The sequence below is a fragment of the Apteryx mantelli genome, chromosome Z (genome assembly GCF_036417845.1).
Source record: "Apteryx mantelli isolate bAptMan1 chromosome Z, bAptMan1.hap1, whole genome shotgun sequence".
Taxonomy (NCBI): Eukaryota; Metazoa; Chordata; class Aves; order Apterygiformes; family Apterygidae; genus Apteryx; species Apteryx mantelli.
In genome coordinates, this window is record NC_090020.1 from 19,060,704 (window position 1) to 19,082,153 (window position 21,450).

Consider the following 21,450-nt stretch of genomic DNA (forward strand, 5'->3'; position numbering starts at 1 on the left):
GGATGTGGCATATGAATGCCTGTCCTGAACCTACACATACCAATGTGAATCAGGAAATTAATTTTATTCTGGGCTAAGTCACTGTTGGCTCTTCAGTTATGTAGTAGGTGTTGAAAGGACTCACTAAAGAGAATACATCAAGTGATTATATACTATATGGATTCTTTCAAACAACCAGTATTTTTGAGTGCTGCTTTTTATTTTCTTGCATAACTGTTTTGGGTAACCACTTCTTATAAATGATATGTAACTTCTCTGACTTCATGGAAACCAGGAAACCTACTCTGCCTGTACCAGCTGAGGAGCTGACTTGCACATTTTTCCTGTCTATGGTATTGGTGCACATTTGAAGTAAAGTGAAACAGAACGAGGCAGACTAATTCAATTTATGTAGAATACTTTACATACGAGATTGCATGTTTCACCTGGTGAGAAAATTATCAAAAGCAGCATTATTGTCATATTCTGTAATTGGAGTCATGCATTCTGTAACTTTGGTTTTTTAATATCAATTTCTTTTGACATTTTATGATTTCAGTATGTGGGTAGGTGGATGTTGATTGAAAGCAGATGAAACAATATTTCTGAAACCCATGAAAGGTGATAAATTAAGCCCTAGGTTGCCTTGGAAATTCTTAAAAACAACTGAAAATCATAAACCATACGGGAGTGACAACAAAGAAGAAACTTAAATCCCTTAAGGATATCTGCCTGTTTTGGTTTTGTATGCTCTTGGCTTGTGTTGCATTCCTTTACAAAGTGCTGAGTTAGGTAGCCTTCCTCTGGAAAGTGGAGGAATATTGTTCCTTTCCTGGGTGGGTTCCTGAGCCTATTCGGGTAGAGAACAGTGAGATTGCAGGGTGTAATACGCAAGAGGATCACAGCTGAGAGGTTGGGTCCTGTGGTTCATGCAAGGGGACTAAGAGACTGCAGTAAGGAGGAGTGAGAAGATAATCATGCCTCAGAGGAGAAGGAATAATTTGTTAGAGACCAGAGGCAAATGGGGAGGGTTTGCTTCTAGTCAAAAAGCCAGTTAACTGGAAGTAATTGCTCTAAACATAACATAAAGGGGAAAATAAATTTATTAAAGTTGTTTTGAAATGTTAATTTTTTTTGAGGTTGTGTAAGATGCAATCCTGTGTGTCTGCTTACAGGATTTTGTCCCTGGCTTCATTTGGAATTGTGGTTTGAAAATAAATATAAAGCTCTTGAAAAGAACAAAGTGATGTAAGAGTGTTGCCAGCTTTCTTCCTGGCTCTTGCATTCTTTTCTCTTCCTCTGTCTGCAAAGGACTGTAAAGATCACAAAAGAGAGAACTGAAATAGTGAAGTTTATATGTAATTAAGGCATAAATATTGGTCTAATCAAAAGCAGAGCAAATAAACTCAATAATTCAGCAGTGTGCAGGAGCAGTGGGAAACCAGAGAACTGTGTGAGAGAAGTAGAGCTCTTACTCTAGAACTCATTCCAGGGTTGAAAACTGAATTTTGGGCTCTAAGAGGAGGGTCTGAGGCGCAGGGTGAAGGCTTCAGTCCTGTGGGGGATCCATTCAGCAATGGTACAGAGCGGTGCAGTCAAGGGATATCAGATTCAAAGTGAGTAATAAATATGAAGCAAGCTACAATCCTTGACAGCAAATTTTGCCTTCTTCTCTGTTTTTATAGTTTTGCAGTATCAAGCCCAGAATTCTCTGTCAGGTTACAACTAGAATGAAAATATCTAAAATAATGGTAGTATAAGCTCCTAGAAGAGAATGCCAAAGAAATAATTTTGAAAGCTAGTTCACAAAGTTGAAGCCACTTGTGGGATCATTCTGTAAGGAAGGTTAAAAAACATAGGAATGGAACTAAAGGCAGAGATTTGAGAGCTATTTATTTTTTCAATTCAGGAAAAGTTATAAGTAACAAAAAAAATATGTCTTGACAGAAGGTTTTTAACTAAAAAGAAAGTAATCAGACAACTATAAAACTGATGTCCACATTTTATATTTCATCTCCTCCTTGTGTCCAGCTATTTCTTCATTGCTATGCTTTTGTAGCTAAATAATCAACAGTGAAGATTCAACTGCTGAATATGGATTTGATGATAGGCTTTTTTTTGCAGACATTTTGTATTTTTTTTACTTATATCTGGATTATGGGCAAATGTTTACTGAAGTGATACTAGTTCTCTTGAGAAACTCTGTGTAAAAATGTAAGAAAATTCACATGTAGGATATACTAATTAATTTCTTTATGCAACATTTGGCTTTCTTGTAGACAAATATTATATAATCCATATTTTATTCAGCACTGATAAAAATACTATCAAATTTATAATGTTTTTGTGGCAATGGATGCTAATTTATCATGGGAGGAGATCCATAAAGCCTTTGCACTTTTGTAAAGCGGATGAAGGCAGTCATGGACTGAAGGAATGTGATGATTCAGCTTATTGTACTTCATTAAACATTCCTCTGCTGTTGGAATTCTTTTCTGAAATAAACAGTTTTTTGTAAATACATCATTAGAAACAGACTGCATGCTACAAACTTACTTTTTATTATTTGAAAGTTCTATTCATTCACTTTTCAATATGCTATGCCATTTTCCTTTCCACATTCACATCATTTTCTTTAACCTTAATTGGCACCTACATGCCTTCTCATTGATCACAGAAGATTTAATAGGCACAGTCCATTTGAATGAACAGAACCATAGACCTCGTCATTAGTCAAAACAAGTGTATAAGAACCCAGTTCAGAAAAAAAGACTTAACAATTTACTCTCAGGTTTCCAGAATGAAAAGACATTTCCCTCCTCAAAATTGGTGTACTTTGCAGGTCCTAAAGTAACTAGACTGCCTGTGAAGCTACCTTGAAGTTCCCAGCCAGCTTGAACACACAATTAGGCTGAAATTTTGCTGTTGGCTGAGTCAGTAATAATTAAGACACTGATTTCATTGTGGCCAGGGTTTTACACCCATTCTTCTTTTCCTAGGATTTCTCTTTTCCACATCTCTTTCTCAATAGAAGATGACATTTTTAAATTACTCCTGTTGAATAAGTTCATTCTCTTTGAGCTGCACTCTTGTTTTATTCTCCAGACATTCTAGATGCTTTCAGTTTCATAATATCATTTTTATGAAGTCCTGCACAGAAAAACTGGTAATAAGTAAAATGAACTTTTGCAACATCCAGAACTGACCATTGATATTATTAAATCATTTCTCCTGTAATGTGGTCTAGCATGCACCGTTCCTGAAAGTCCAGCTGTGTCCTAGATCTGATTGTTCCGCATTGTTCAATGTCTGTGACATTTGTCTATTTTTCCTATCAGAGAATGAGTGTCAGGTTACAAAAAAGTTGAAAGGTGCCATTCAGGTTGAATGAAGTGAATTGTTTGGTGCTATTTGGCAAGATGCAGCACATTTCATCGATGAGGAACTTAAAGCAGAGTCTGTGGCATGATAAAGGGTGGAGATTAGAGGAAGTAAGGAATGGACAAAGATGTTAATTTTGTGGATAAGAATATGAACACAAATTCTAAGCAATAGAACTACTGAAATACTTTATTACACTGTATGTGAAATAGCGTGTGACATAGATGTCAAATCTCTTTTCTTTGTGCTTGTCGTGATGCATAATTCTCTTAGCACTGTTTGCTATTTGTCATTAGTGCCCATGACAGCATCAGTATTGTTTGTCTCTGCAACCAGTTATTTGTTTTCTTTAAGAACTGCCTGAGGCTACCTTAATTGAAGAGGAAGTACAGGAGACAGAGACGTGGGCCAGGCCTCTTGTATACCTTTGGCAGAAAAGAGCACATAATTTCAAGGCTGAAAAAGAATATAATGCAGCCTGTGCCAAAAAGGAACCACACTGTGCCATTTGCACTCTTCTCATGCCATACTACAAGGTAAGCAGGATCCTTATAGTTTCGTCTTTGAGCAAAATGGGAAATAGCTGCCCAGCTACTTCATTCCCTGTAAAACAGTAAATTAAATAAACTTATGTGTTTGATTTATATGAGGAGTAAATAAACCCGATATGGCTAAAATTAGAGCTTACACTCCATTAACCTGCATTTAGCATTAGTTGCTGATGGTATTTACCTTCCGCTGGGGTTCATGTAGGATTGGTAGCAGGGCATGTATGCTTACCCTTGCAGACAGTATACAGTTCTGAAGGTTGTGAATCCACATAGGTTCTTATTTCTAGACACTTCCTTATATGTACCTCTTCAAATGCTTTTCCTTCGAGCCACTACCACTCCTCCTTCCTGCAATGTTGAAGAAATAACTATTTTCACAGTACTTGGGCCTTCTCAGGAATAATATTCCCACTGAAACAGTCTAACCCACAGCACTGTTTGATATCAGACTGTGGAATTTTTATATGGAATGTCAGTTAAAAATGCTGACAAAGTACTATTTGTTTTGTAAAACTCAATGCTTGCAGCTTAATAAAGTATTAAACCTGAAAGCTGACCTTCAAGTTACTTTGAAATACCTTGCAAGGGCTGTGACACACTAGTGTGTGGTAATTTTTTTCACATTTAATACCGTAACTCTTGTGGGTTTTGGTGTTGTTTTGACATCACTGTATTGTGAATGAAATACACTGAACTCTAAAGACTAGGTGTTGAGGAGAAGCAAACCTTTCATCTGAATCTTTTTTTTAATCTGTGGTGATTTTACCAGTTAACACTAGCACATGAATAGAAGAGTACTTGTTGCTACAACATTCCCACCTCCAGGAGAGCTGCAAGCAAAACTTGATAATATTTTAAGTGCATATGATAACAGATATAAAAATCCTTAATGAATAAGACTATTCTAAACATTTTTATGAATGAATTTAGTTCTGAAGGACTTCAGGATGTCAGAAAATAATAGTTGCCTGCTGGATCTCACACACTCCACAGACTTGCATAACGTAGTGGCTTCTGATGTAAAATTGAAAAGAACTTCTGGCTAGAAAATAGTAAGCCCTTCATACTCAGAAATCCTGAACTGTGTGGAAACTACAAAATTTCTCTTGGAGAAAAGAGCTATTCTATGGTAACTCCACAATAATGCATTCCCTGAACGTTGTGCTAGGGACTGCTCTCTTCTGTTCTCTCTCTAATGGAAATTTGAAAAGCTCTTAAAAGGGACTCCCCCTCTGGGTGAGGACTAGGAAAAAGACTCTCTTGACCCTTCAGGAGTCGGGGAAGCAAACTGTAAAGTGGATTGGTATTGGTTTCTCTCTTGCTTTCCCCAGACACCTCTTGCTGCGTACCATGACCACCTTCCCACTCTGGGAAATGTTTGTGTATTTCCAGCTGCCAGCTGGGGAAGCTCTTTTTATGTTGAAAGCCGGACTACTAGCTTCTCCATTTGTTTTTGTTTTTGTGGCAAAGGAAGGCATAATTGGGTTGAAATTGCCAATCAATTAAATCTCCCTTCCTGGGCAGATGCTACTTTATTTAATTGTTCTTTCCAGTGGACAGAAAAATATCAGATGTGTCAGCATTACCAGGGAGTTCCTATTGTCTTCCCGGAATTTTAATTTCTAGCAGCTTCATGGATGAATCTCAGTTGCACTGGGCTCAGCTGAAGAGCTCGAAGGGAGACAGTGGTACAATATCATTGAACACAATTGCAGTATCACCAATTTTCAGTCTGTCTGAGTGCTATTTTTTGATTTCATAGTTATTGGAGTAGTCAAGGGGCTGTAGAATGGTGGTGATAGAAGCATCAGTTTTCTTATAAAACTGTTACATTGTTACTGCAAGAACTGGGAGGGGAGAAGTGATTTCACCATCATTGGAAGGACCAGTAAGTAAAGCTCTCCTTTCTTTTAGTTAAATACAATTTTATGTTTTTTCCAGCCGGACAACCATAATGAAGACAATTATACTTTTGGGGAAGCAAACTCTGAAGAAACATTTATGGCTGAAAATGAAAAGACGAAGCCACTTATTCCAGAGATGTGTTTTATATATAGTGAAGAAAACACTGAAAACTATCCGTCAAATGCCTTTATCGAAGAAGATGGAACAAGTCTTCTGATTTCCTGTGCAAAGTGTTGTGTACGGGTTCATGCAAGTAAATAAACTAATTCTTCAGTTGTTAGAAATGTCATATCAAGTTTTGTTTAAGTGATAAATAATAGTTAACTAGGCATCAGGTATGTCAAAATTAATACCTGAAGAACATTTCTGTATGTAATACTTAAATCACTGGCTAAAATTTTGCATAAGCTATATTGAATGTTCCATTAGTAGTTAATGGTTGTTGTGAAAACAGTGAAGAATTACAACTTTGAAGTTTACTATCCATACCATTAAAAAGAAGAAGGAAAAAAAGCTTTTATAGTTAGAGCGTTGATTCTGGTAGGTAGCAGGCAATAACCTGACCTTTGTAAATTATACGTTCATACCATTCTTTGCTGCAGTTTCAAAAGATCTCACATGTGTTGGCTGGTGTTTGTGTGGAAATTTTGGAGTTGCATTGGTTGCAAGATGATGCACATCTTCTTAGCGAAAGCTAAAATTCCAACTGTGTACTACATTCAAGGTCACCAGTTACTTGGTTCAGTCATTGTCTGAGACAATTTTATAATCTCCAGATACAGTGCCCTTATCAGCTATCCTAGATGACCTTCTTATTGTTTCTGTAAACTTTCAATAATTATGGAGTGCCAACTTCTGATTCCTGTTTCAATCCCTAGCTGTTAAATTCCTGTTTTGCTCCTCATATTTTAAACAACAGTCAGATGTCAATATGTTCTTATTAAGTAGTCAGGGTAAAATTTTGCTATATTTGAGGACTTGTGAATATTGCCATTGACTGTAGTCATAGACTGACTGCAGTAATTTCATCCCTCCTATTCTTTATTCTTTTGAGTGTGATTGATGAATGCACAAATTTTCCACAGTATCTTCTACAGATGTTAGGACTTGACTCTGAGAAGTCCATGTGAAATCCATATATGGAAGTGCTATGTAATTGCACAGAGTGAATGTCAATGCACTGATTGGAATTGTTCATTGTTACTAAGGGGAGAATTGGTTACTTACTATTGAACTGAAAGGAAATAATTCTTTTTTTTTTTTTTGAGGTTTGGGAAACACATATAAATATAATTTATATATTCCATAGACTACTTGGGAATAGCATTAAACCTAACATTGGAAGGGCCTCGTGGTCACAGGAAATGAATTGTACTAGTGTTTGAATTGTATGAAGCCATAGAGAGAAAGGCAGAATATATTATTCAACCCAGCTCTCTTATTCTAGGTTGCTATGGTGTCCCTTCTCATGAAATCCATAGTGAATGGTTGTGTTCTCGATGCAGAAAAGGAGACTGGACAGCTGTAAGTTTCACATATTGCTCAGTTATCTAACACATTACAGATCAAAAAAAAAGCACACACGTTATATGTGGAATGCAGCCTGGGTATCTGGGTTTTTCTAAAGACACTTTTGTTGAAGAAAGGTTTATTTGCAAAATATGATTAGAGTGCAATGTAAAATGTAACTGCATTTTGAGACACAAAAATCTGGATAAGTTTTACAAGCTCAAGAAAAGTCTTTGCTAACAATATAGTTCTGTGTAAAACATTGTTCAAAGAAACAACTGAACATTTAAATATATTCAAGAGACAGAATAAGAAATGAGATTTCCTCTAAATATTTTAGACTTTGAATATGTGTATGTGGCAGCTGGGGAACAGAGGAAGGGAAATAGAATAGTAAATTGCAGTCTAGAATGAAAGTGTTCTTTTACAGCATTTAAAGATTTACTGCAGTGTATGATCAGAAAAAGATTTCATTCCTGAAGCTCCTAAATGCCTATTGTTTGATATAAAAAAAAGTATGCAATAATTTTATGTAAAGGGAAATGATAAGTAAGTAATAGTCGATAAAATCTCCACATTCTATATTTGTTTAAAAAAATAAGCGATTTAAAATTTTACATTTCACCAATCTATCAGTTGGCCTGCCAAGGCAACTAATATTTGTTTTCCTTAAAACAGCTTGAGGAAATGTGATAATGATTTTTGATGGCACCACAGCTCCTCTTCACTCAGTTGTTGAAATAAAATCAGATAGTTCAAATGCCTTAAAAATGTAAATCCTTAAATGGAATGATAAAATTTTTAGATATGTTGAAGAAGAAATGAGGATTCACACTCCTGGAAACTGTAATATCACTTTTCACACTTCATTTCTTACAATTATGAACTTAACTTTTAAGATAACTAACAGTGACAGCATTAGCAAAGTAAAAGTAAGAATAGATGTGAAAACTTTCATTTTCCTTTTGTATATGGTCAGCATTTTCAAATTTCTTTGTGAATGCTGAGTATTAAGGAAACAAATGAGAAACTAGCATTTACAGTGCACATATTATATAAACTGGGGAAAACAAAAGGAAAAGAGTGACTTAGAACTGCTCATTACAAAAATACAGTGTTTATAATGTTTAGTCCAAAGTTCTCTCAGTGAATAGCTATTAAAAATTTACTGAATCAATTTCTATCTCTGTAATATGTTCTCATTTTAGTAGGCAAGGCATTCTTACTAGGTAAAATCCAATTTTCATCTTTCATTGGTAACCAGGAAACTTTGTTATAGCTTCCTTATCAGAGAGTCAGGAGTTTCAGGATCTCTGGAACTACTTTTGCAACTATTCTTCCAGAGTCAGTGGAAGGTTGAGGGGAAAAGCAAAAGTCTGCCGTGTCAGGTGGCAGGGAGCCATTAACTTGGAATCTAATTATCAGTTAAGCAAACAGGGTTAGACAGCCCTGCTGCTCTATCAGAAAGTTCTGTCAATTTTCTTTCAGGACAGAGACAGCAATGGCATATGTAAGTATGGGAATTCTAAGGAGACCATTCATGAGATACCTTGTGTGACAGCAGTAGAATTGAGTCATATGTATTTGTTAAAAACACTGAAAACTCTAGATCATTGGCTTGGAGTCTGCTATTAACTGCAATATAACAGTAACAAATTTGCAGGGAAATTTAGAGAGAGTCCTCATCGTTTGATTATAGTGTGTTTGTTTATCAAAATCACTGAAAAAATGAAACAAAATTCAGTCCCAGATTTTGTTAATGCTGTATTGTAGAGAGGTTTCTAAAATAGTTTAGAGTTTTGGATTATTTTACAAATTATTTTGGTTATTTTACAAGTGAGGAAGGCATTCGGATAGCACAGTGGTAGGTAGAATATAAGAACAAAAATAGTGAAATAATGACTGGTTTGACTCTTAATTATTTTCACTATGGGTCAGTAAGGGAGAATTGTGGAATGTGATAGAAAAAGGAAAATGTGGGGGAAAAGGATAAAGCTTGACCCCATTAGGATTTTTCTTTGGCAAAATTTTAGGGGATAAATTCACATTCAAAGAGAGCACTCATTTCTCAAAACTGAGACTTTGGGGGGGACTATAGTATTTTTTATTAACATCTTACATGAGAAAAATTATGCACATTGTACTTCATCTTTTTTCAAAACTTTAACTGTGATCTGGTGACCTGAATGAAATGAACTGATGCCCTCAAGAGAATTCCTCATTCAAATATCCCTGTGGAAGAAAATTCACATTCTTAATGTCGTATTCTGACATTCAGTTGGAAAGTTTCACTGGGATGTTGAAGACTGAATAGATATGTGATGAAAAAATTGCTTTCCCATTCTTAGATCAGGTATCTGAAGCAGCTGAAGAAGCAAGTTAGTTGTGCAGTGCTTAGAAACTTCAAATTAGTATTGCTTGTTTACTTACATAATTTATTTTTTTATTTTTGTGTATAGCCTCATTTTCCTTTCTTTTGGGGCAATAAATCTGGCATCTCTCATTAGTATTAAATTTACTTAAAGGTTGTCCTTCATAATCTGGTGTCTCGTATTCCTTGTTGCTATGTGCGATTCACATGTCAATGTGAACTGTTCTTTGTCAGTTGAAAGATGCAGGAAATGACAGATACTAGGCATGAAATCCCCTACCCATTGGTGCTAAGTAACAAAAATCCTACAGTTTCAAGGATGTGAATAAGGCTATATTTGAAATTCTGTTATTTACTCATATATAAGTGATATCCAGGTTAATTTTTCTTTTTTAATAATAGCGTGTGTCAGTACTCTTGAATTGCTGAAGCAATCTCAGAACTATTAGTGATTATATCTGAGAATTTGCAGACCAAGCTGCCAGCAACCCAGAAAAAGTAACGTATTTTTTTAAAAAAGGGAGAAAATGGGTGACCGAGAGTAGCAGTGGCAGTCAATCTAATTTGAATTCCAAGAGAAATACCAAACAAATTATCAATGTATCAATTTCTAAGCACCTAGACAATAATAAAGTTGTAAGTACAAAGAGGTATCTATTTAAGAACAAATCATATCAAACCAACTGAATTTTTTTGCCATGACAGCTCCTGAGAATAAGGCATAAGCATAAGATTTCATATGTCCTGACTTTCACAGGCTTTTAATAATGCTTTAGGTTCTGGTATTCGAGCCAGAGAAATACGATCTAGATCCATAGTTGCCAGATATATTGGAATATGGATTTGCTTTCAACCCTCAGCATCTCAGGCCAACAGCCATCATTCTCATCAGACTCTTAATTTAATTGTTAAGGTGATGATAAATTTCTGTGGATCATTTGTTGATTACTTTTCATGTCCTATGGAACATATAGGGAAATCTAGACTGGTCCATTTAAAGTCATTTTAAGATGAATACACAGCTGATTGGGAAGTATATTTCGTGGGCAAATTCCAAAGTGTTAAACTCGCAGAATATGTCAAACTGTTCCACAACTGTCTAGTATTATTACATATATTATTTTCTTGAGTTATTTCAATATTTCAATGAAATTAAAGGATGAATAAAAGCATTTCTGCTGTATGTTCTGTGAGTACAAAGGACCTCAGGCATTTTGTAGGATGAGACTAGAAATAATATTACTATATTGCAGAAATGATATAAAGTAAATCATATGTAATTCAACAGAGATAGGTAAAATACTTAGGAGTTATCAGTTGAACACATATAAGATGGGTGTGCCTTCATAGACAGGAGCTCCAGCTGCCATCAGAGTGGTCACAAACTGAACATAAGTCATCAGTATTACACCGTTCTAAGAACATCCGGACATCACACGGGGATGTTTAAACTCTATACTGGGAGTAAAGCCTGGAAAACATGAGGAATGATCTTTCTGCTCTCTTCAGCTTTGATGAGAGCCCAGCTGAAGAGCTATGTTTGGCTGTAAGCACACATACTTCAAAAAAAGATCAGACTGAATGAACTGGAAGAGGAGTAATTGAGATTTCAAAAAAGTATATATATTTTTTCAGTCATTCTTCCTAGACCTTAATCATCCCATAAGGGAGGATTGAAAAGTAATCCGTTTCTTCAGTGCGGCCAGGAGAAGACAGAAGAGAAATACATACACATAATTTTATGTATGAGAATAGTATATTGCAAAGAGGAACATAATCAGTTGTCATCCCTTCCTGCTAAGGACAAGATGAGTTGTAGCAGCCTTAAACTGCATCAGCAGATGTTTATGTTAAACTCATGAAATTTTACAAATTTCTATTTGTAAAAATAATGAAATACTGGAATGGGCTATGTAGAGATTTTGCAGAATCTCCTCCTGAAGATTTTTAAAAACATATTAGGCAAACATTTGTCAGGAGTAGTGGAAGAAGAGTTGATTGTTCTTTGAAGCATTAAGGATAAAGTAGATACTGAGGTTTCTTTTTCCTATGGTTCTCTTTTGTCATTGCCTATTTGAAAAGTATTATTCATTGCAAAGCAATGTGAATCTAGTACTCTGTGGAGAAAAACTTGCTTGATATACAGCTTAAATCTGTTAGTCTATTTTTGTGTGTATGGAAAGCCATTGCTGCTGTCTGCATGATTAAGCACTGCTGATACTTCTTTGGGTCCTATTTATCATGTTAGGGTCATGTTTCTGTCTGTTCAGAGTTTGAAGAATAACCTTAGATTACTCTAAGAGCTTTCACTTCAAAATAGTATGATACTTCCATCTAATCTTAGCATTATACTTAGGATAAATATGGTTCCCTTTTATCCAATCTTTTGTTCATCTTTAACAAAAGATAAGCTAATTGAATATAGGACTGCCTAGGGTACTATTTTGCCTTTTTAAAATATGCAATTTATGTTAGTCTCACCAAACTTCTGCTGAAAGGTTTATGCTACCTTTGAATTACATGCTTATGTATTTTTTATTAACCAGTTTTTGATTTGTATATTTTTTTCTGTACCTGTTATTATACATATGATATTTAATTGTATTTTAATTTGCCCTGCAGCACCATAAGTGCCTCTGGAAAGAGAGACATAATTAAAGAAAACTACTTGTTTGTACAACCTCTTTTTGCTTAAGGGAATATAGAGTGAGTATATTTTATATGCCAGTTTTCATGGTTCAGACTTCAGGTTTCTATATGAAAAAAAGAAAAAAAAAACTTATTTATCTAAATTCTTGATCGGGTTAAGTGTTCCTAAACACTGTGGCTATTGTAGAAGATTTGAAACTGAGATTTGATGAACTGTGGAACTTATGTACCCACATGCCTTTTAAAATATCAGTTCTTGCATCAGAAAAGTGCACAAAATCAGAAGATTTAATTGTCAGAAAATATCTCTTGTCTAATAGTCCAAATTCCAAAATATCTGAAATGTTTTCATTCCTCTTCACACTGCCACAGAGAAAGAGGATATTTAGTTGAGGAAGATCTGTCTGAGAAATCCTCCTCCGAGTAAGAGTTTGAATCCTTAATGGAATGTGCTTGGCAAAAAAGGAAAAAGTTTTGTGTAATGGAGAAAAAAATGGAAGTTATGGAAAGAGTAGTACTATGAATGCTTTACAATATTTTATGTCAGCCTTTTCATCTTTCAAGCGTATCTTTGTATTCTACTATGCAGGAGGTCCTGTTTGATAATGATTATTGACAAGGGAGAAGAGTGATATTGAATCCATCTGTGTTAAGGTCCCCAAAATAGTGATAAATCACCCTCCTAAAACAACAAAAAAATCAAATAATATTTAATAAGTCATCTGCATGGCTTCTGAAAGTGTAACTGCATTCATACAAAGTGTCTTGATTGAGAACAAATGCCTCATTAATCTTAAGTGCTTCAGCTGGAGAAAGTTAGTGAAGTCAGGAAGAATAATGACTGGCATTATAGGCAATGCAACATACTGTACTGTGTGCAAGGATGTAGTCACCTAGTAGCTATACTGCATAAACACAATACCTTTATTATTTAGTGGGGAAAAAAATTAGGAGGGGAAGGAGTTAGAAAGAAGAAGAAATATGGGAAATAATTAAATGCACTTGGATGATTTACTTCCTAGTAAGTTAGCTGCAAATAAGGCTACTAAGGAAACTGCATGACTTTTACAGACTAATTTAACTATCCTTAGCACAGCGGAAATAGTTCAGCATTTTACCTCACCAATAGCACTAATTATAAGACAACATGTATTTCAAGGATCCTATGTTGAATATTAATGGCAAGTGTGAAACACCTGTGTGGTATTTTTCCTGTAAGTAAACTGTTTCATGCTTTATGTTTTACTGCTCATCTGCAGACTTTTGGCTTATTTGGAATTTCTGGTTAAGGTAGTCCAATACCTAGGTTGAAAGAATTCTTCTGTTCCTTTCTTCCTTTTCTTTTTCTTCCTTTCTTCAAGACATTCAGAAAAGTGGCATATAATGACTTTCCATATTCATGCCCAGAAACTAGAGACTACCTTCAGTTGACATTTCTGCGTCTTCAGAAGAGTCCACCGGAACATTATTTCATTCTACTAAAAATAATGAATTTGAACAGTCTTATTATAATGGTGCCCTTCTTGCTGGTATAGTTAAATTTGTGTCAGCATTTCTATTATAAGCTCCTATTTTTAGAGCCTGATAACTGCCAAAATAATTCACTTCATGTGAGTTGGTATACAGTGTCTTAATTTTCAGACTGATACTGCTAACAAAGCTTTAAAAGCATTTGGATGTTGTTAAAGAAAAATTTTGGGGCTGAACATAAAAACCTGGCTACAGCAGGAAAGGTTTGAACTTTAAGTTTTCTCTTTCTCTTTTTCCTTTCCCTTCCTCTCCTCTTTTTCCTCTCCTCTCCTGTCCTCTTCTCTTTTTCTTCTCCCTCTCCCTTCCTGCCAGAAAAATGTATGTTTTTTTCAATCTGGCTTTTCCCCAACTTTCTCCACAGAAACATGGCTTACTGTGAGAATCACTTTTAAATGCTGGTGCTATCCATGTGTGGACTGGGGAGTGGGGAGAGTGATTTTTTTTTTCTGGTTTTCTGTTAGTCTAGAAACAATACATGCAGTGCTTGTAAAAACAGTCTTTGACACAACATAGGCAAGTTTGTTACCACTGTATTTCCTGATGCTGTCAGAGAAAGTGAATTGAAGACTGTTAAACTTGAATAATATCATTTTAACCTAAGTGCCATAATGATCAGACCCAAAGTCCTTTTAGTTGATTATCTGGTCTCTAGGAATATCACTACTAAATTATTGAGGGGGAAAAAAATGGAAATAGCCGGTAGCAAGACAGCCTGCCCTGCACAGCTGGTGCTAGGCTGCTTTCTTGAAGAAACAGTTTTTCATCTAATGACGTTCAGTCTTAAATCTGATATTTACTGTCACTTCCAAATAGTGTATTTTAATAACAGGAATAATCCTGCATACTTTTATCAGTATAAATGCCATCATTCCTTTTTTGTTTGTTTGTGAAGTGTTTAGCCTCACTGTTATCCTCTGGCAGTGATTTCTACGGTTGCATTAAATTTTGCATGAAAAATGTTCAGTTTTGTATTTGATACCTTTTTAATTTTGATTTTTCCTTTTCTTTTCTCCTTTCCTTTCCTTTCTTTCTTTTTCTTTCTTTTTCTTTCTTTTTCTTTCTTTTTCTTTCTTTTTCTTTCTTTTTCTTTCTTTTTCTTTCTTTTTCTTTCTTTTTCTTTCTTTTTCTTTCTTTTTCTTTCTTTTTCTTTCTTTTTCTTTCTTTTTCTTTCTTTTTCTTTCTTTTTCTTTCTTTTTCTTTCTTTTTTCTTTTCCTTCTTTTTTTTAAGGCAGCTAATCTCATTCATTTTGACTTCTCTTCAAAAGAAGTTTGTCTCTAATCTTTCTTGGTGGGATGCTTGTGAACAGTCACTGTTTCTCCAATAAATATCTTCCAAGTCATCTGATTGCAATCTACTCTTTCTTTCCTTTTGCATTTGGGCAGATCACTCTTCTTGTATATATTATCCAGTCAATAATGCTATGTCATTGAGAACTCAAGAAAAAAAAACTACCTGCTCTCTGCAGTGTTGTCTCAACCTGTCATGACCTGGAAGCTGCAGTTATGGGGAAATTTCTGGCCATCCCTGAATCAAACACTCTCAGGGCAGACTGAATATTTGGGAGATTTAGCTTCTAAACTGTGCAGATTCGGTGGTTGAGGATGTACAGACTTTGAATTCTCACAGGTGGATGACTTCAACAGATTTGAATACATCAGAAAGAGTAAAATGCTCATGTACAGCAGCAGTGCCACCACCTTCAAATTTCAAGAACCTTCTTCAAGCTTGCAGCTTCTAAATCTGTCTTAGCCGAAGTAGTGTCTATGCATTAAATGAACAGTAACTCTTGATGGATTTCTGTTTCATGAAATTAGCCAGCCTGTTCAATCAGTATCAACTTTCAGCATCTATAAAATGCTAAAAAAATTGATAATATTTTATTCATGTGGACAGAATAACATTTTTTCTCTAATATTTTCCAAAAAACCCATGGTTAACATGATTTTCTTGAAATTCCTATTTTTGATAAAGAGTAGTGGCACTGCTGAAGCAGATGACAGTGAAAATTTGGCAACATTTATAAACAACTGAAAATGGTGACTTAAAATGGTAGCCTCTTGCAACTCTGTTAATAAATGGGGCTTCCAGACATGAAAGTGAATCCTTTTACTAGACTGCTTTTAATTTGTTTGTAAGTTGTTATTTCTAAGAATATTTTTCCCCCCAAAACTGGACGTCTGTTTCTAAAACACTGGTTTTAAGGTAATAGCTTAACAGCAACACTCTCTGAAGTGAAACTAAATAATCTCAAAAGCTAGTTTGTAAGTGAAGATTATCCCGCTGCTGTGGAAAAATTAAAATACTCATTAATGGACAGTTTCTGAAAATAACACTTGCAAAAGTGTTAATAGAAACCACAACCTTTTTCTCTTTGCACAGATATAAAATATAGACACAGACTTAAATGAACTGGGGAAGTGAGATAGCAGAAAAGGGAGCAATGCCATACCCACATGCACATCTGGGTTATTATTGGGAGATGGTATCTTGAGCATTACAGAGCAATTGAGAGAGAAGGTGGAAGACTAAGGGCATCTATATTGAGTTCAAGGGCTGCTCTCTAAAAGCCCACCACAGTGACTTGAAAAAAGCAAAAATCGTTTCTCTGCCTCAACCACTGAAAACTGTATTGGTGTGACTTGACTGTGGCAGAGTTCAAGATTACATGTCTGTTTTAATTAGTTGTGATTTTCTTCCATCCAGTTACTTTTTAATGAGACTGGTAAGTCAGCATTACTCTGACACAGCTTTGCAATAGTTTACTCTTAAAAGGAAAGCAACTATTCTGGCCTCTTGCTGGAAGAAATTAGAGAAAAAAGAAAAGAATTACCTATCCTAAGTACTATCATTAGATTCTTAAGTGCTTCTAGACACCAGTTAGAGTCAGTAGAGGCACAGGAAAAATACTTAACAAGGAGGAGTATATCATTAACTGGGTAAATAGTGTCCTGCTTAAAGAGCTACAAACATCATCAGCCAAAATGCAGGCTTACCTGAAATGATTCATTCTGGTATCACTCCTAAATAAAGCTGTTTTTCTGTATTTCAGTGAATACGTTTTTGTTTTTGTTTTTTATGTTTTTTTCAGAATCAGAAATCTTACAAACAAACAAAAATTAAATGATGATAACACCAGGATACCTGCAAGTAGATTGATGATTCAAAGTTGAGTTGACTCTATTTGTTGCTGTGTTTTTATGGGTCATATTGTATGTGGAGTATAGTTATTTTTTCCTTTGAATATTTGGCAGTACCAAGGAATTGGGGATTTTTCTATTATCTGTGGATCTTTTGTAAAACATCTTAAAATTTATTTTGTAAAGTTTTAAAATGTCAGCTTACATAAAAACATAAGATCTGCCATAATGAATTAAACCAAAGTCTGTTCTAGCCGGGTATCTTTGTCTCCAGCATGGACAGAAGCGGATACCTGGGAAGAATATGGCTCTAGGGCAAGCATTCCTTGATGTTCTGCAATCTCTAACAATTTTCAAATAAGAAACTGCCTTAGCCAAAGGCAGTACCTATGTATTTACTAAGTAAAAAGTAACTTTTGACAGATTTCTCTTTCATGAACTTCTCAAGAGGCTCCTCTTCAAGCAGTGTAAACTTTTAGCATCTAGATGTTGGAAACTTGTGGAAAACATTTCTGTTTGTTTAGAATCTGCTACTTTCTGGTCTCCTGTGGTAGCAGCAACCTAGTTCTTGTGTTGAAGTACTCAATCACCCTTTCCATGCTGCTCATGCTTTTATTGGCACCTGTCAAACTCTGTCTTCTCTTTCCCAGGCTGGACAACTGCAACCTGCTCAGTTACACGTGGTGCAGAAACTGTTGCAGCTGTTATAGCCAAATCCAAGTGTTTTTTTTTTTAAATGAAGCCTGTAAAGTAAGGTTAATAAGAAAAACAAACAACGTCATGATAAATTATTGAAATATTTTAGAAGAAAGGATATAATTAAATAGGGAAAAGTGCAAGATACTGAAGCTAGAATAGTCACTTGCACAGATACAGGGGTGGGGAGCAATGATACAAGCAGTCCCTTCAGAAGAGGTTCTGAGGGTTATAGCATGCGCGAGATTAGCAGGTCAGTGTGGATGCAAGGTTTGCGAGGAGATGTGGCGTGCAAGACTCCTGTTCTGCCTGGCATCGTGGAGGAAATAGAATTCATCCAAGCCAAGGCAGAAGGACATATATTTGCTCTCTTTGCATTTCAGAGGGGAGAACACGGCCTCAGAGGAAGATGGTGAGTGAAAAAGTTGAGGTTGTTTAACCTACTAAGGGGGTGTACATAGAAGGATATGGCAAAAAGGAAAGGAACAATCTGGTGTTCATTTTTATGATGCATGAATCAAAAAGAAACAGGCTTAAACCACAGCAAGGAAGCTGCAGGTTAGCGATTAGAGAAAACTTCTTGATGACAGGGTTATTGAAGTGCTGGAAAAGATTGTAAGGGAGATTTTAAAGACTATGTCACTAGATTTTATGAGGAGATTGTTTAAAACTTGTCTGACAAAATCCATGAGGAATAACATATTTTATTGATTCTTTTAGAAGGACCAGATAGCCTTTTGAAGTCCTGTTCAGCCACATTGTTCTATGTTCTTTTTGTCTTATTTACAGATGTGTAATTATGTGACACAATATTATTGAAAATTCCTACAGGATATAGCTGTTGGGGGAAGAAATATGTGAGGAAGGATGGTTAGAAATGAACAAATAGCTTTCCTTTCTTTGCTGCGTACATAATGACTTTCACCAAATCACAGTTTTCTTGGATTTTTTTTTAGTATTCAAAATTTATCAAGACATTTTCACAAATGCATTTCTTCAAAGTTACTGGATAGATTTGGTCCAACCTTCCAGATTTATTAAATGTTATTAATCACCATAGTCAATATTCACCCCCATACATCTGTATTTCCTTTAACTGGATAAAAACAATTCTTTGAAGAAGCCATTGTAATTTACTGGGTCTTAGTGGAAAAAAGAGAGAGCAGTTTAACAAGAAAGAGGACAGTGTGGGGCTTGTGCATAGTTTCCAGAGGAATAATCATTATTTGATTTGTTTATATGTCCTTCTGCCTTAGCTTGGCTGAGTTCTATTTCCTTGCAGTATTAGGCAGCTTCTTGTCTCATGCAGAATGTTATTGCTGGTGAGGTATGGAAATACAGGACAGTAGAAACTGCTTTTTATGAGCATTGCTGTCAATGTGATGTTGAATTTTGGCAGAGTGTAAAAGGTACTCAAAGACAACCAAATATATTCATTTTAAAGTATAAGAAGTTGTGATCAGGCTTTTTTTGTGGTATTCATCCATGCAACAATAATTAATATACAGCTACAGTTGAGTAATGGCATATCATTCCAACAATGTGGTCTGTCTTTTGGATGTATGTATCAAAGGAAGCATGCTTAATTCACATTGACTTTAGGCTTTTCCTGCAGTTCCTAGTAGTGGCTGTAACAGAGAAGTGAAAAATAAAACAGATTAGGAATGCTGGTTGCAAAATTCACTGTATCATAGTAAGCAAGGAGAAGTGTTCAGTCCAGGAACCACAATTATGATGTGTATTGTCAACAAAAAAAAAAGTATTGTCTTCACTAAAAATCTAAAAGATGAAGGGAGCACTAGTATGATAAAGCTTGTGAATTATATGGAAATGGCTTAGTTTATATGGGTACTGGAAGACAGAGTTTTCTTTTTTGATTCTAGAATGTTCTGGAGATTTTTAAGCAGATGAGCATTTTAAAATGGTCTAAGATGTAATTTAGACAAAAGTAAAATAATATGTTCAAGAAGAAGTCATTATTTAGTGCAAATACCAATGAAAGAAAATTACTTGCTTAAAGGATTTGGGAAGCAGTAGTGAATAAGAGATTGGATAAGTTCAAAGGTGATGCTCTATAACGAAGTCTGTAGCTATTCTGATTTTTACACACAGACAGAAGGCACACATGGATGCACAAATACTCTCTCTCTTTTTCTGTAATTTCTGTAATTGCTAATATACATCTGATTTACCTGCTGTCCACATCTGGTACAGCTGTACTAAGAACTACTGAATTTGATCAGCTTTTAATGTAAATATTAGCCTTTCTAGTCATCGGTTTCCCTGTGTTTTCATTGTCTGTGGTGTGGTTAAACTGGTGGTAAAGTAACAGCCGTTTCAGGTGGATGCAGGAGAATATTCTGCAGTGCAGGCCTGAGTTGAGGAATAGATCTGATGGGCTTTTAGTCTGTGTGTCTTCCCACTCAGGTTTGCTATGAATACTGCTGAAATTTTCTAGTTCTTAGGGCATAAGTTATAATAGTCTATATCCAGCAGACGAAAAACTTTCTCTGCTGCCTGGTCCTTACTGTCTGCTCCTCAAAGATTTGTGTAGGCTCTCTCTGAAAAGGAATGCGGTTAGTGAGTGAGGATTATGCCTAATGTCTCTTGCAGTGTATAATTCTCAATTCTTTATTTTTATGGTGGTTAGGGGATGGGAAACCTGCAGAAGAAATTTATTAGTAACATCTTATATGGATATTTTCATGGGTTATTTTAACTTAATTTATTTGTGGAACTTTTTTTAGGGCCTTGGACTGTCTAGTTGCATCAACAAATTACACAGCAAAGGATCACACTAAGCTTTTTCTTAAAAGACAAAAACACTTATTACAAGCAAAAAAAGTTCACATTATTCAGGTACTGAATTTCAAAGTAAGCTGGAATAAGAACGTGAAAGCTGATAAATTAGGGGCAAAAATACTATTATTTTGTGAAATAGAGAAGCAGTCAATTAAAGGATTTTTATGGCAAACATGAAGAAAGTGTTTCAATTAAAAAGAAAGAAGTGGAGGAAACACTGAGCTTTTACATTTGAATCAGGAGCATGACTGCTTTTTTTCCCCCACAAAAATTTCTCTTGAGTCAGACTAGTTCTCTCTTCCCCAGTCTACAGATACTATTCTACGTGTATGTTGTAAACTTCAAGTTCCTGCAGAACTGCAAATGAGTTGGGGATCAGTTTGTCAAAAAGTCCTGCATGGCTCCTTTTGCAGGAGATTGTGATATTTGCCTGTTCCTGTTTGACTGTTCCATTTTGGGTATTATCTTCTATGCCACTTGACTCATTTATTTTGTTACTCTCATGTGGTCTGAGAGGAGCCTCCCATCTACTTTTACTGTTTTTATGTCCCACAGTCATATATAAAATGAATAACTTAGACTAGAACATTCCTTTGATCAGTAGGTCTCAGAGCTCATTACAATGGTGGGCAAACTCTGTTTGTAAAGATAAAAAAGGTTGGTAGCAGAACACATGATCCATTCCCTCAGGGTGTCTAAGTCAGTCAAGGGGAGAACTGAGAAAGAGCTGATCTCTCCTCTGCTGGCCTCTAAGCAAGGTTCTAGGAACAGTAAATAAGACTGGAGAGGATGCAGTGTTGAATGGTTACTCCATGGTCATGCTAAGCAGTCCTCTGAATTCCTGGGTAGGGGTGAAGTCCTAGAGACTGTTTCATGCCATAGATTTCATGTATAAGTGCTTGCCTTTGAGAACTGAATGTCCATTTAGAATCTAATCTT

General features: G+C 35.5%; 1 protein-coding gene across 3 annotated transcripts in view; it reads left to right on the top strand.

The window, feature by feature from the left end:
- KDM4C (lysine demethylase 4C) overlaps positions 1 to 21,450 on the top strand; it is a 266,679-nt gene that overhangs the window by 166,431 nt on the left and 78,798 nt on the right. For all 3 annotated transcript variants that reach the window (XM_067315328.1, XM_067315329.1, XM_067315330.1), the window contains 3 exons: positions 3,715 to 3,896; positions 5,853 to 6,069; positions 7,264 to 7,340. In XM_067315328.1, coding sequence (XP_067171429.1) covers positions 3,715 to 3,896; positions 5,853 to 6,069; positions 7,264 to 7,340 — 476 coding nt within the window. The remainder of the gene's footprint in view (positions 1 to 3,714; positions 3,897 to 5,852; positions 6,070 to 7,263; positions 7,341 to 21,450) is intronic.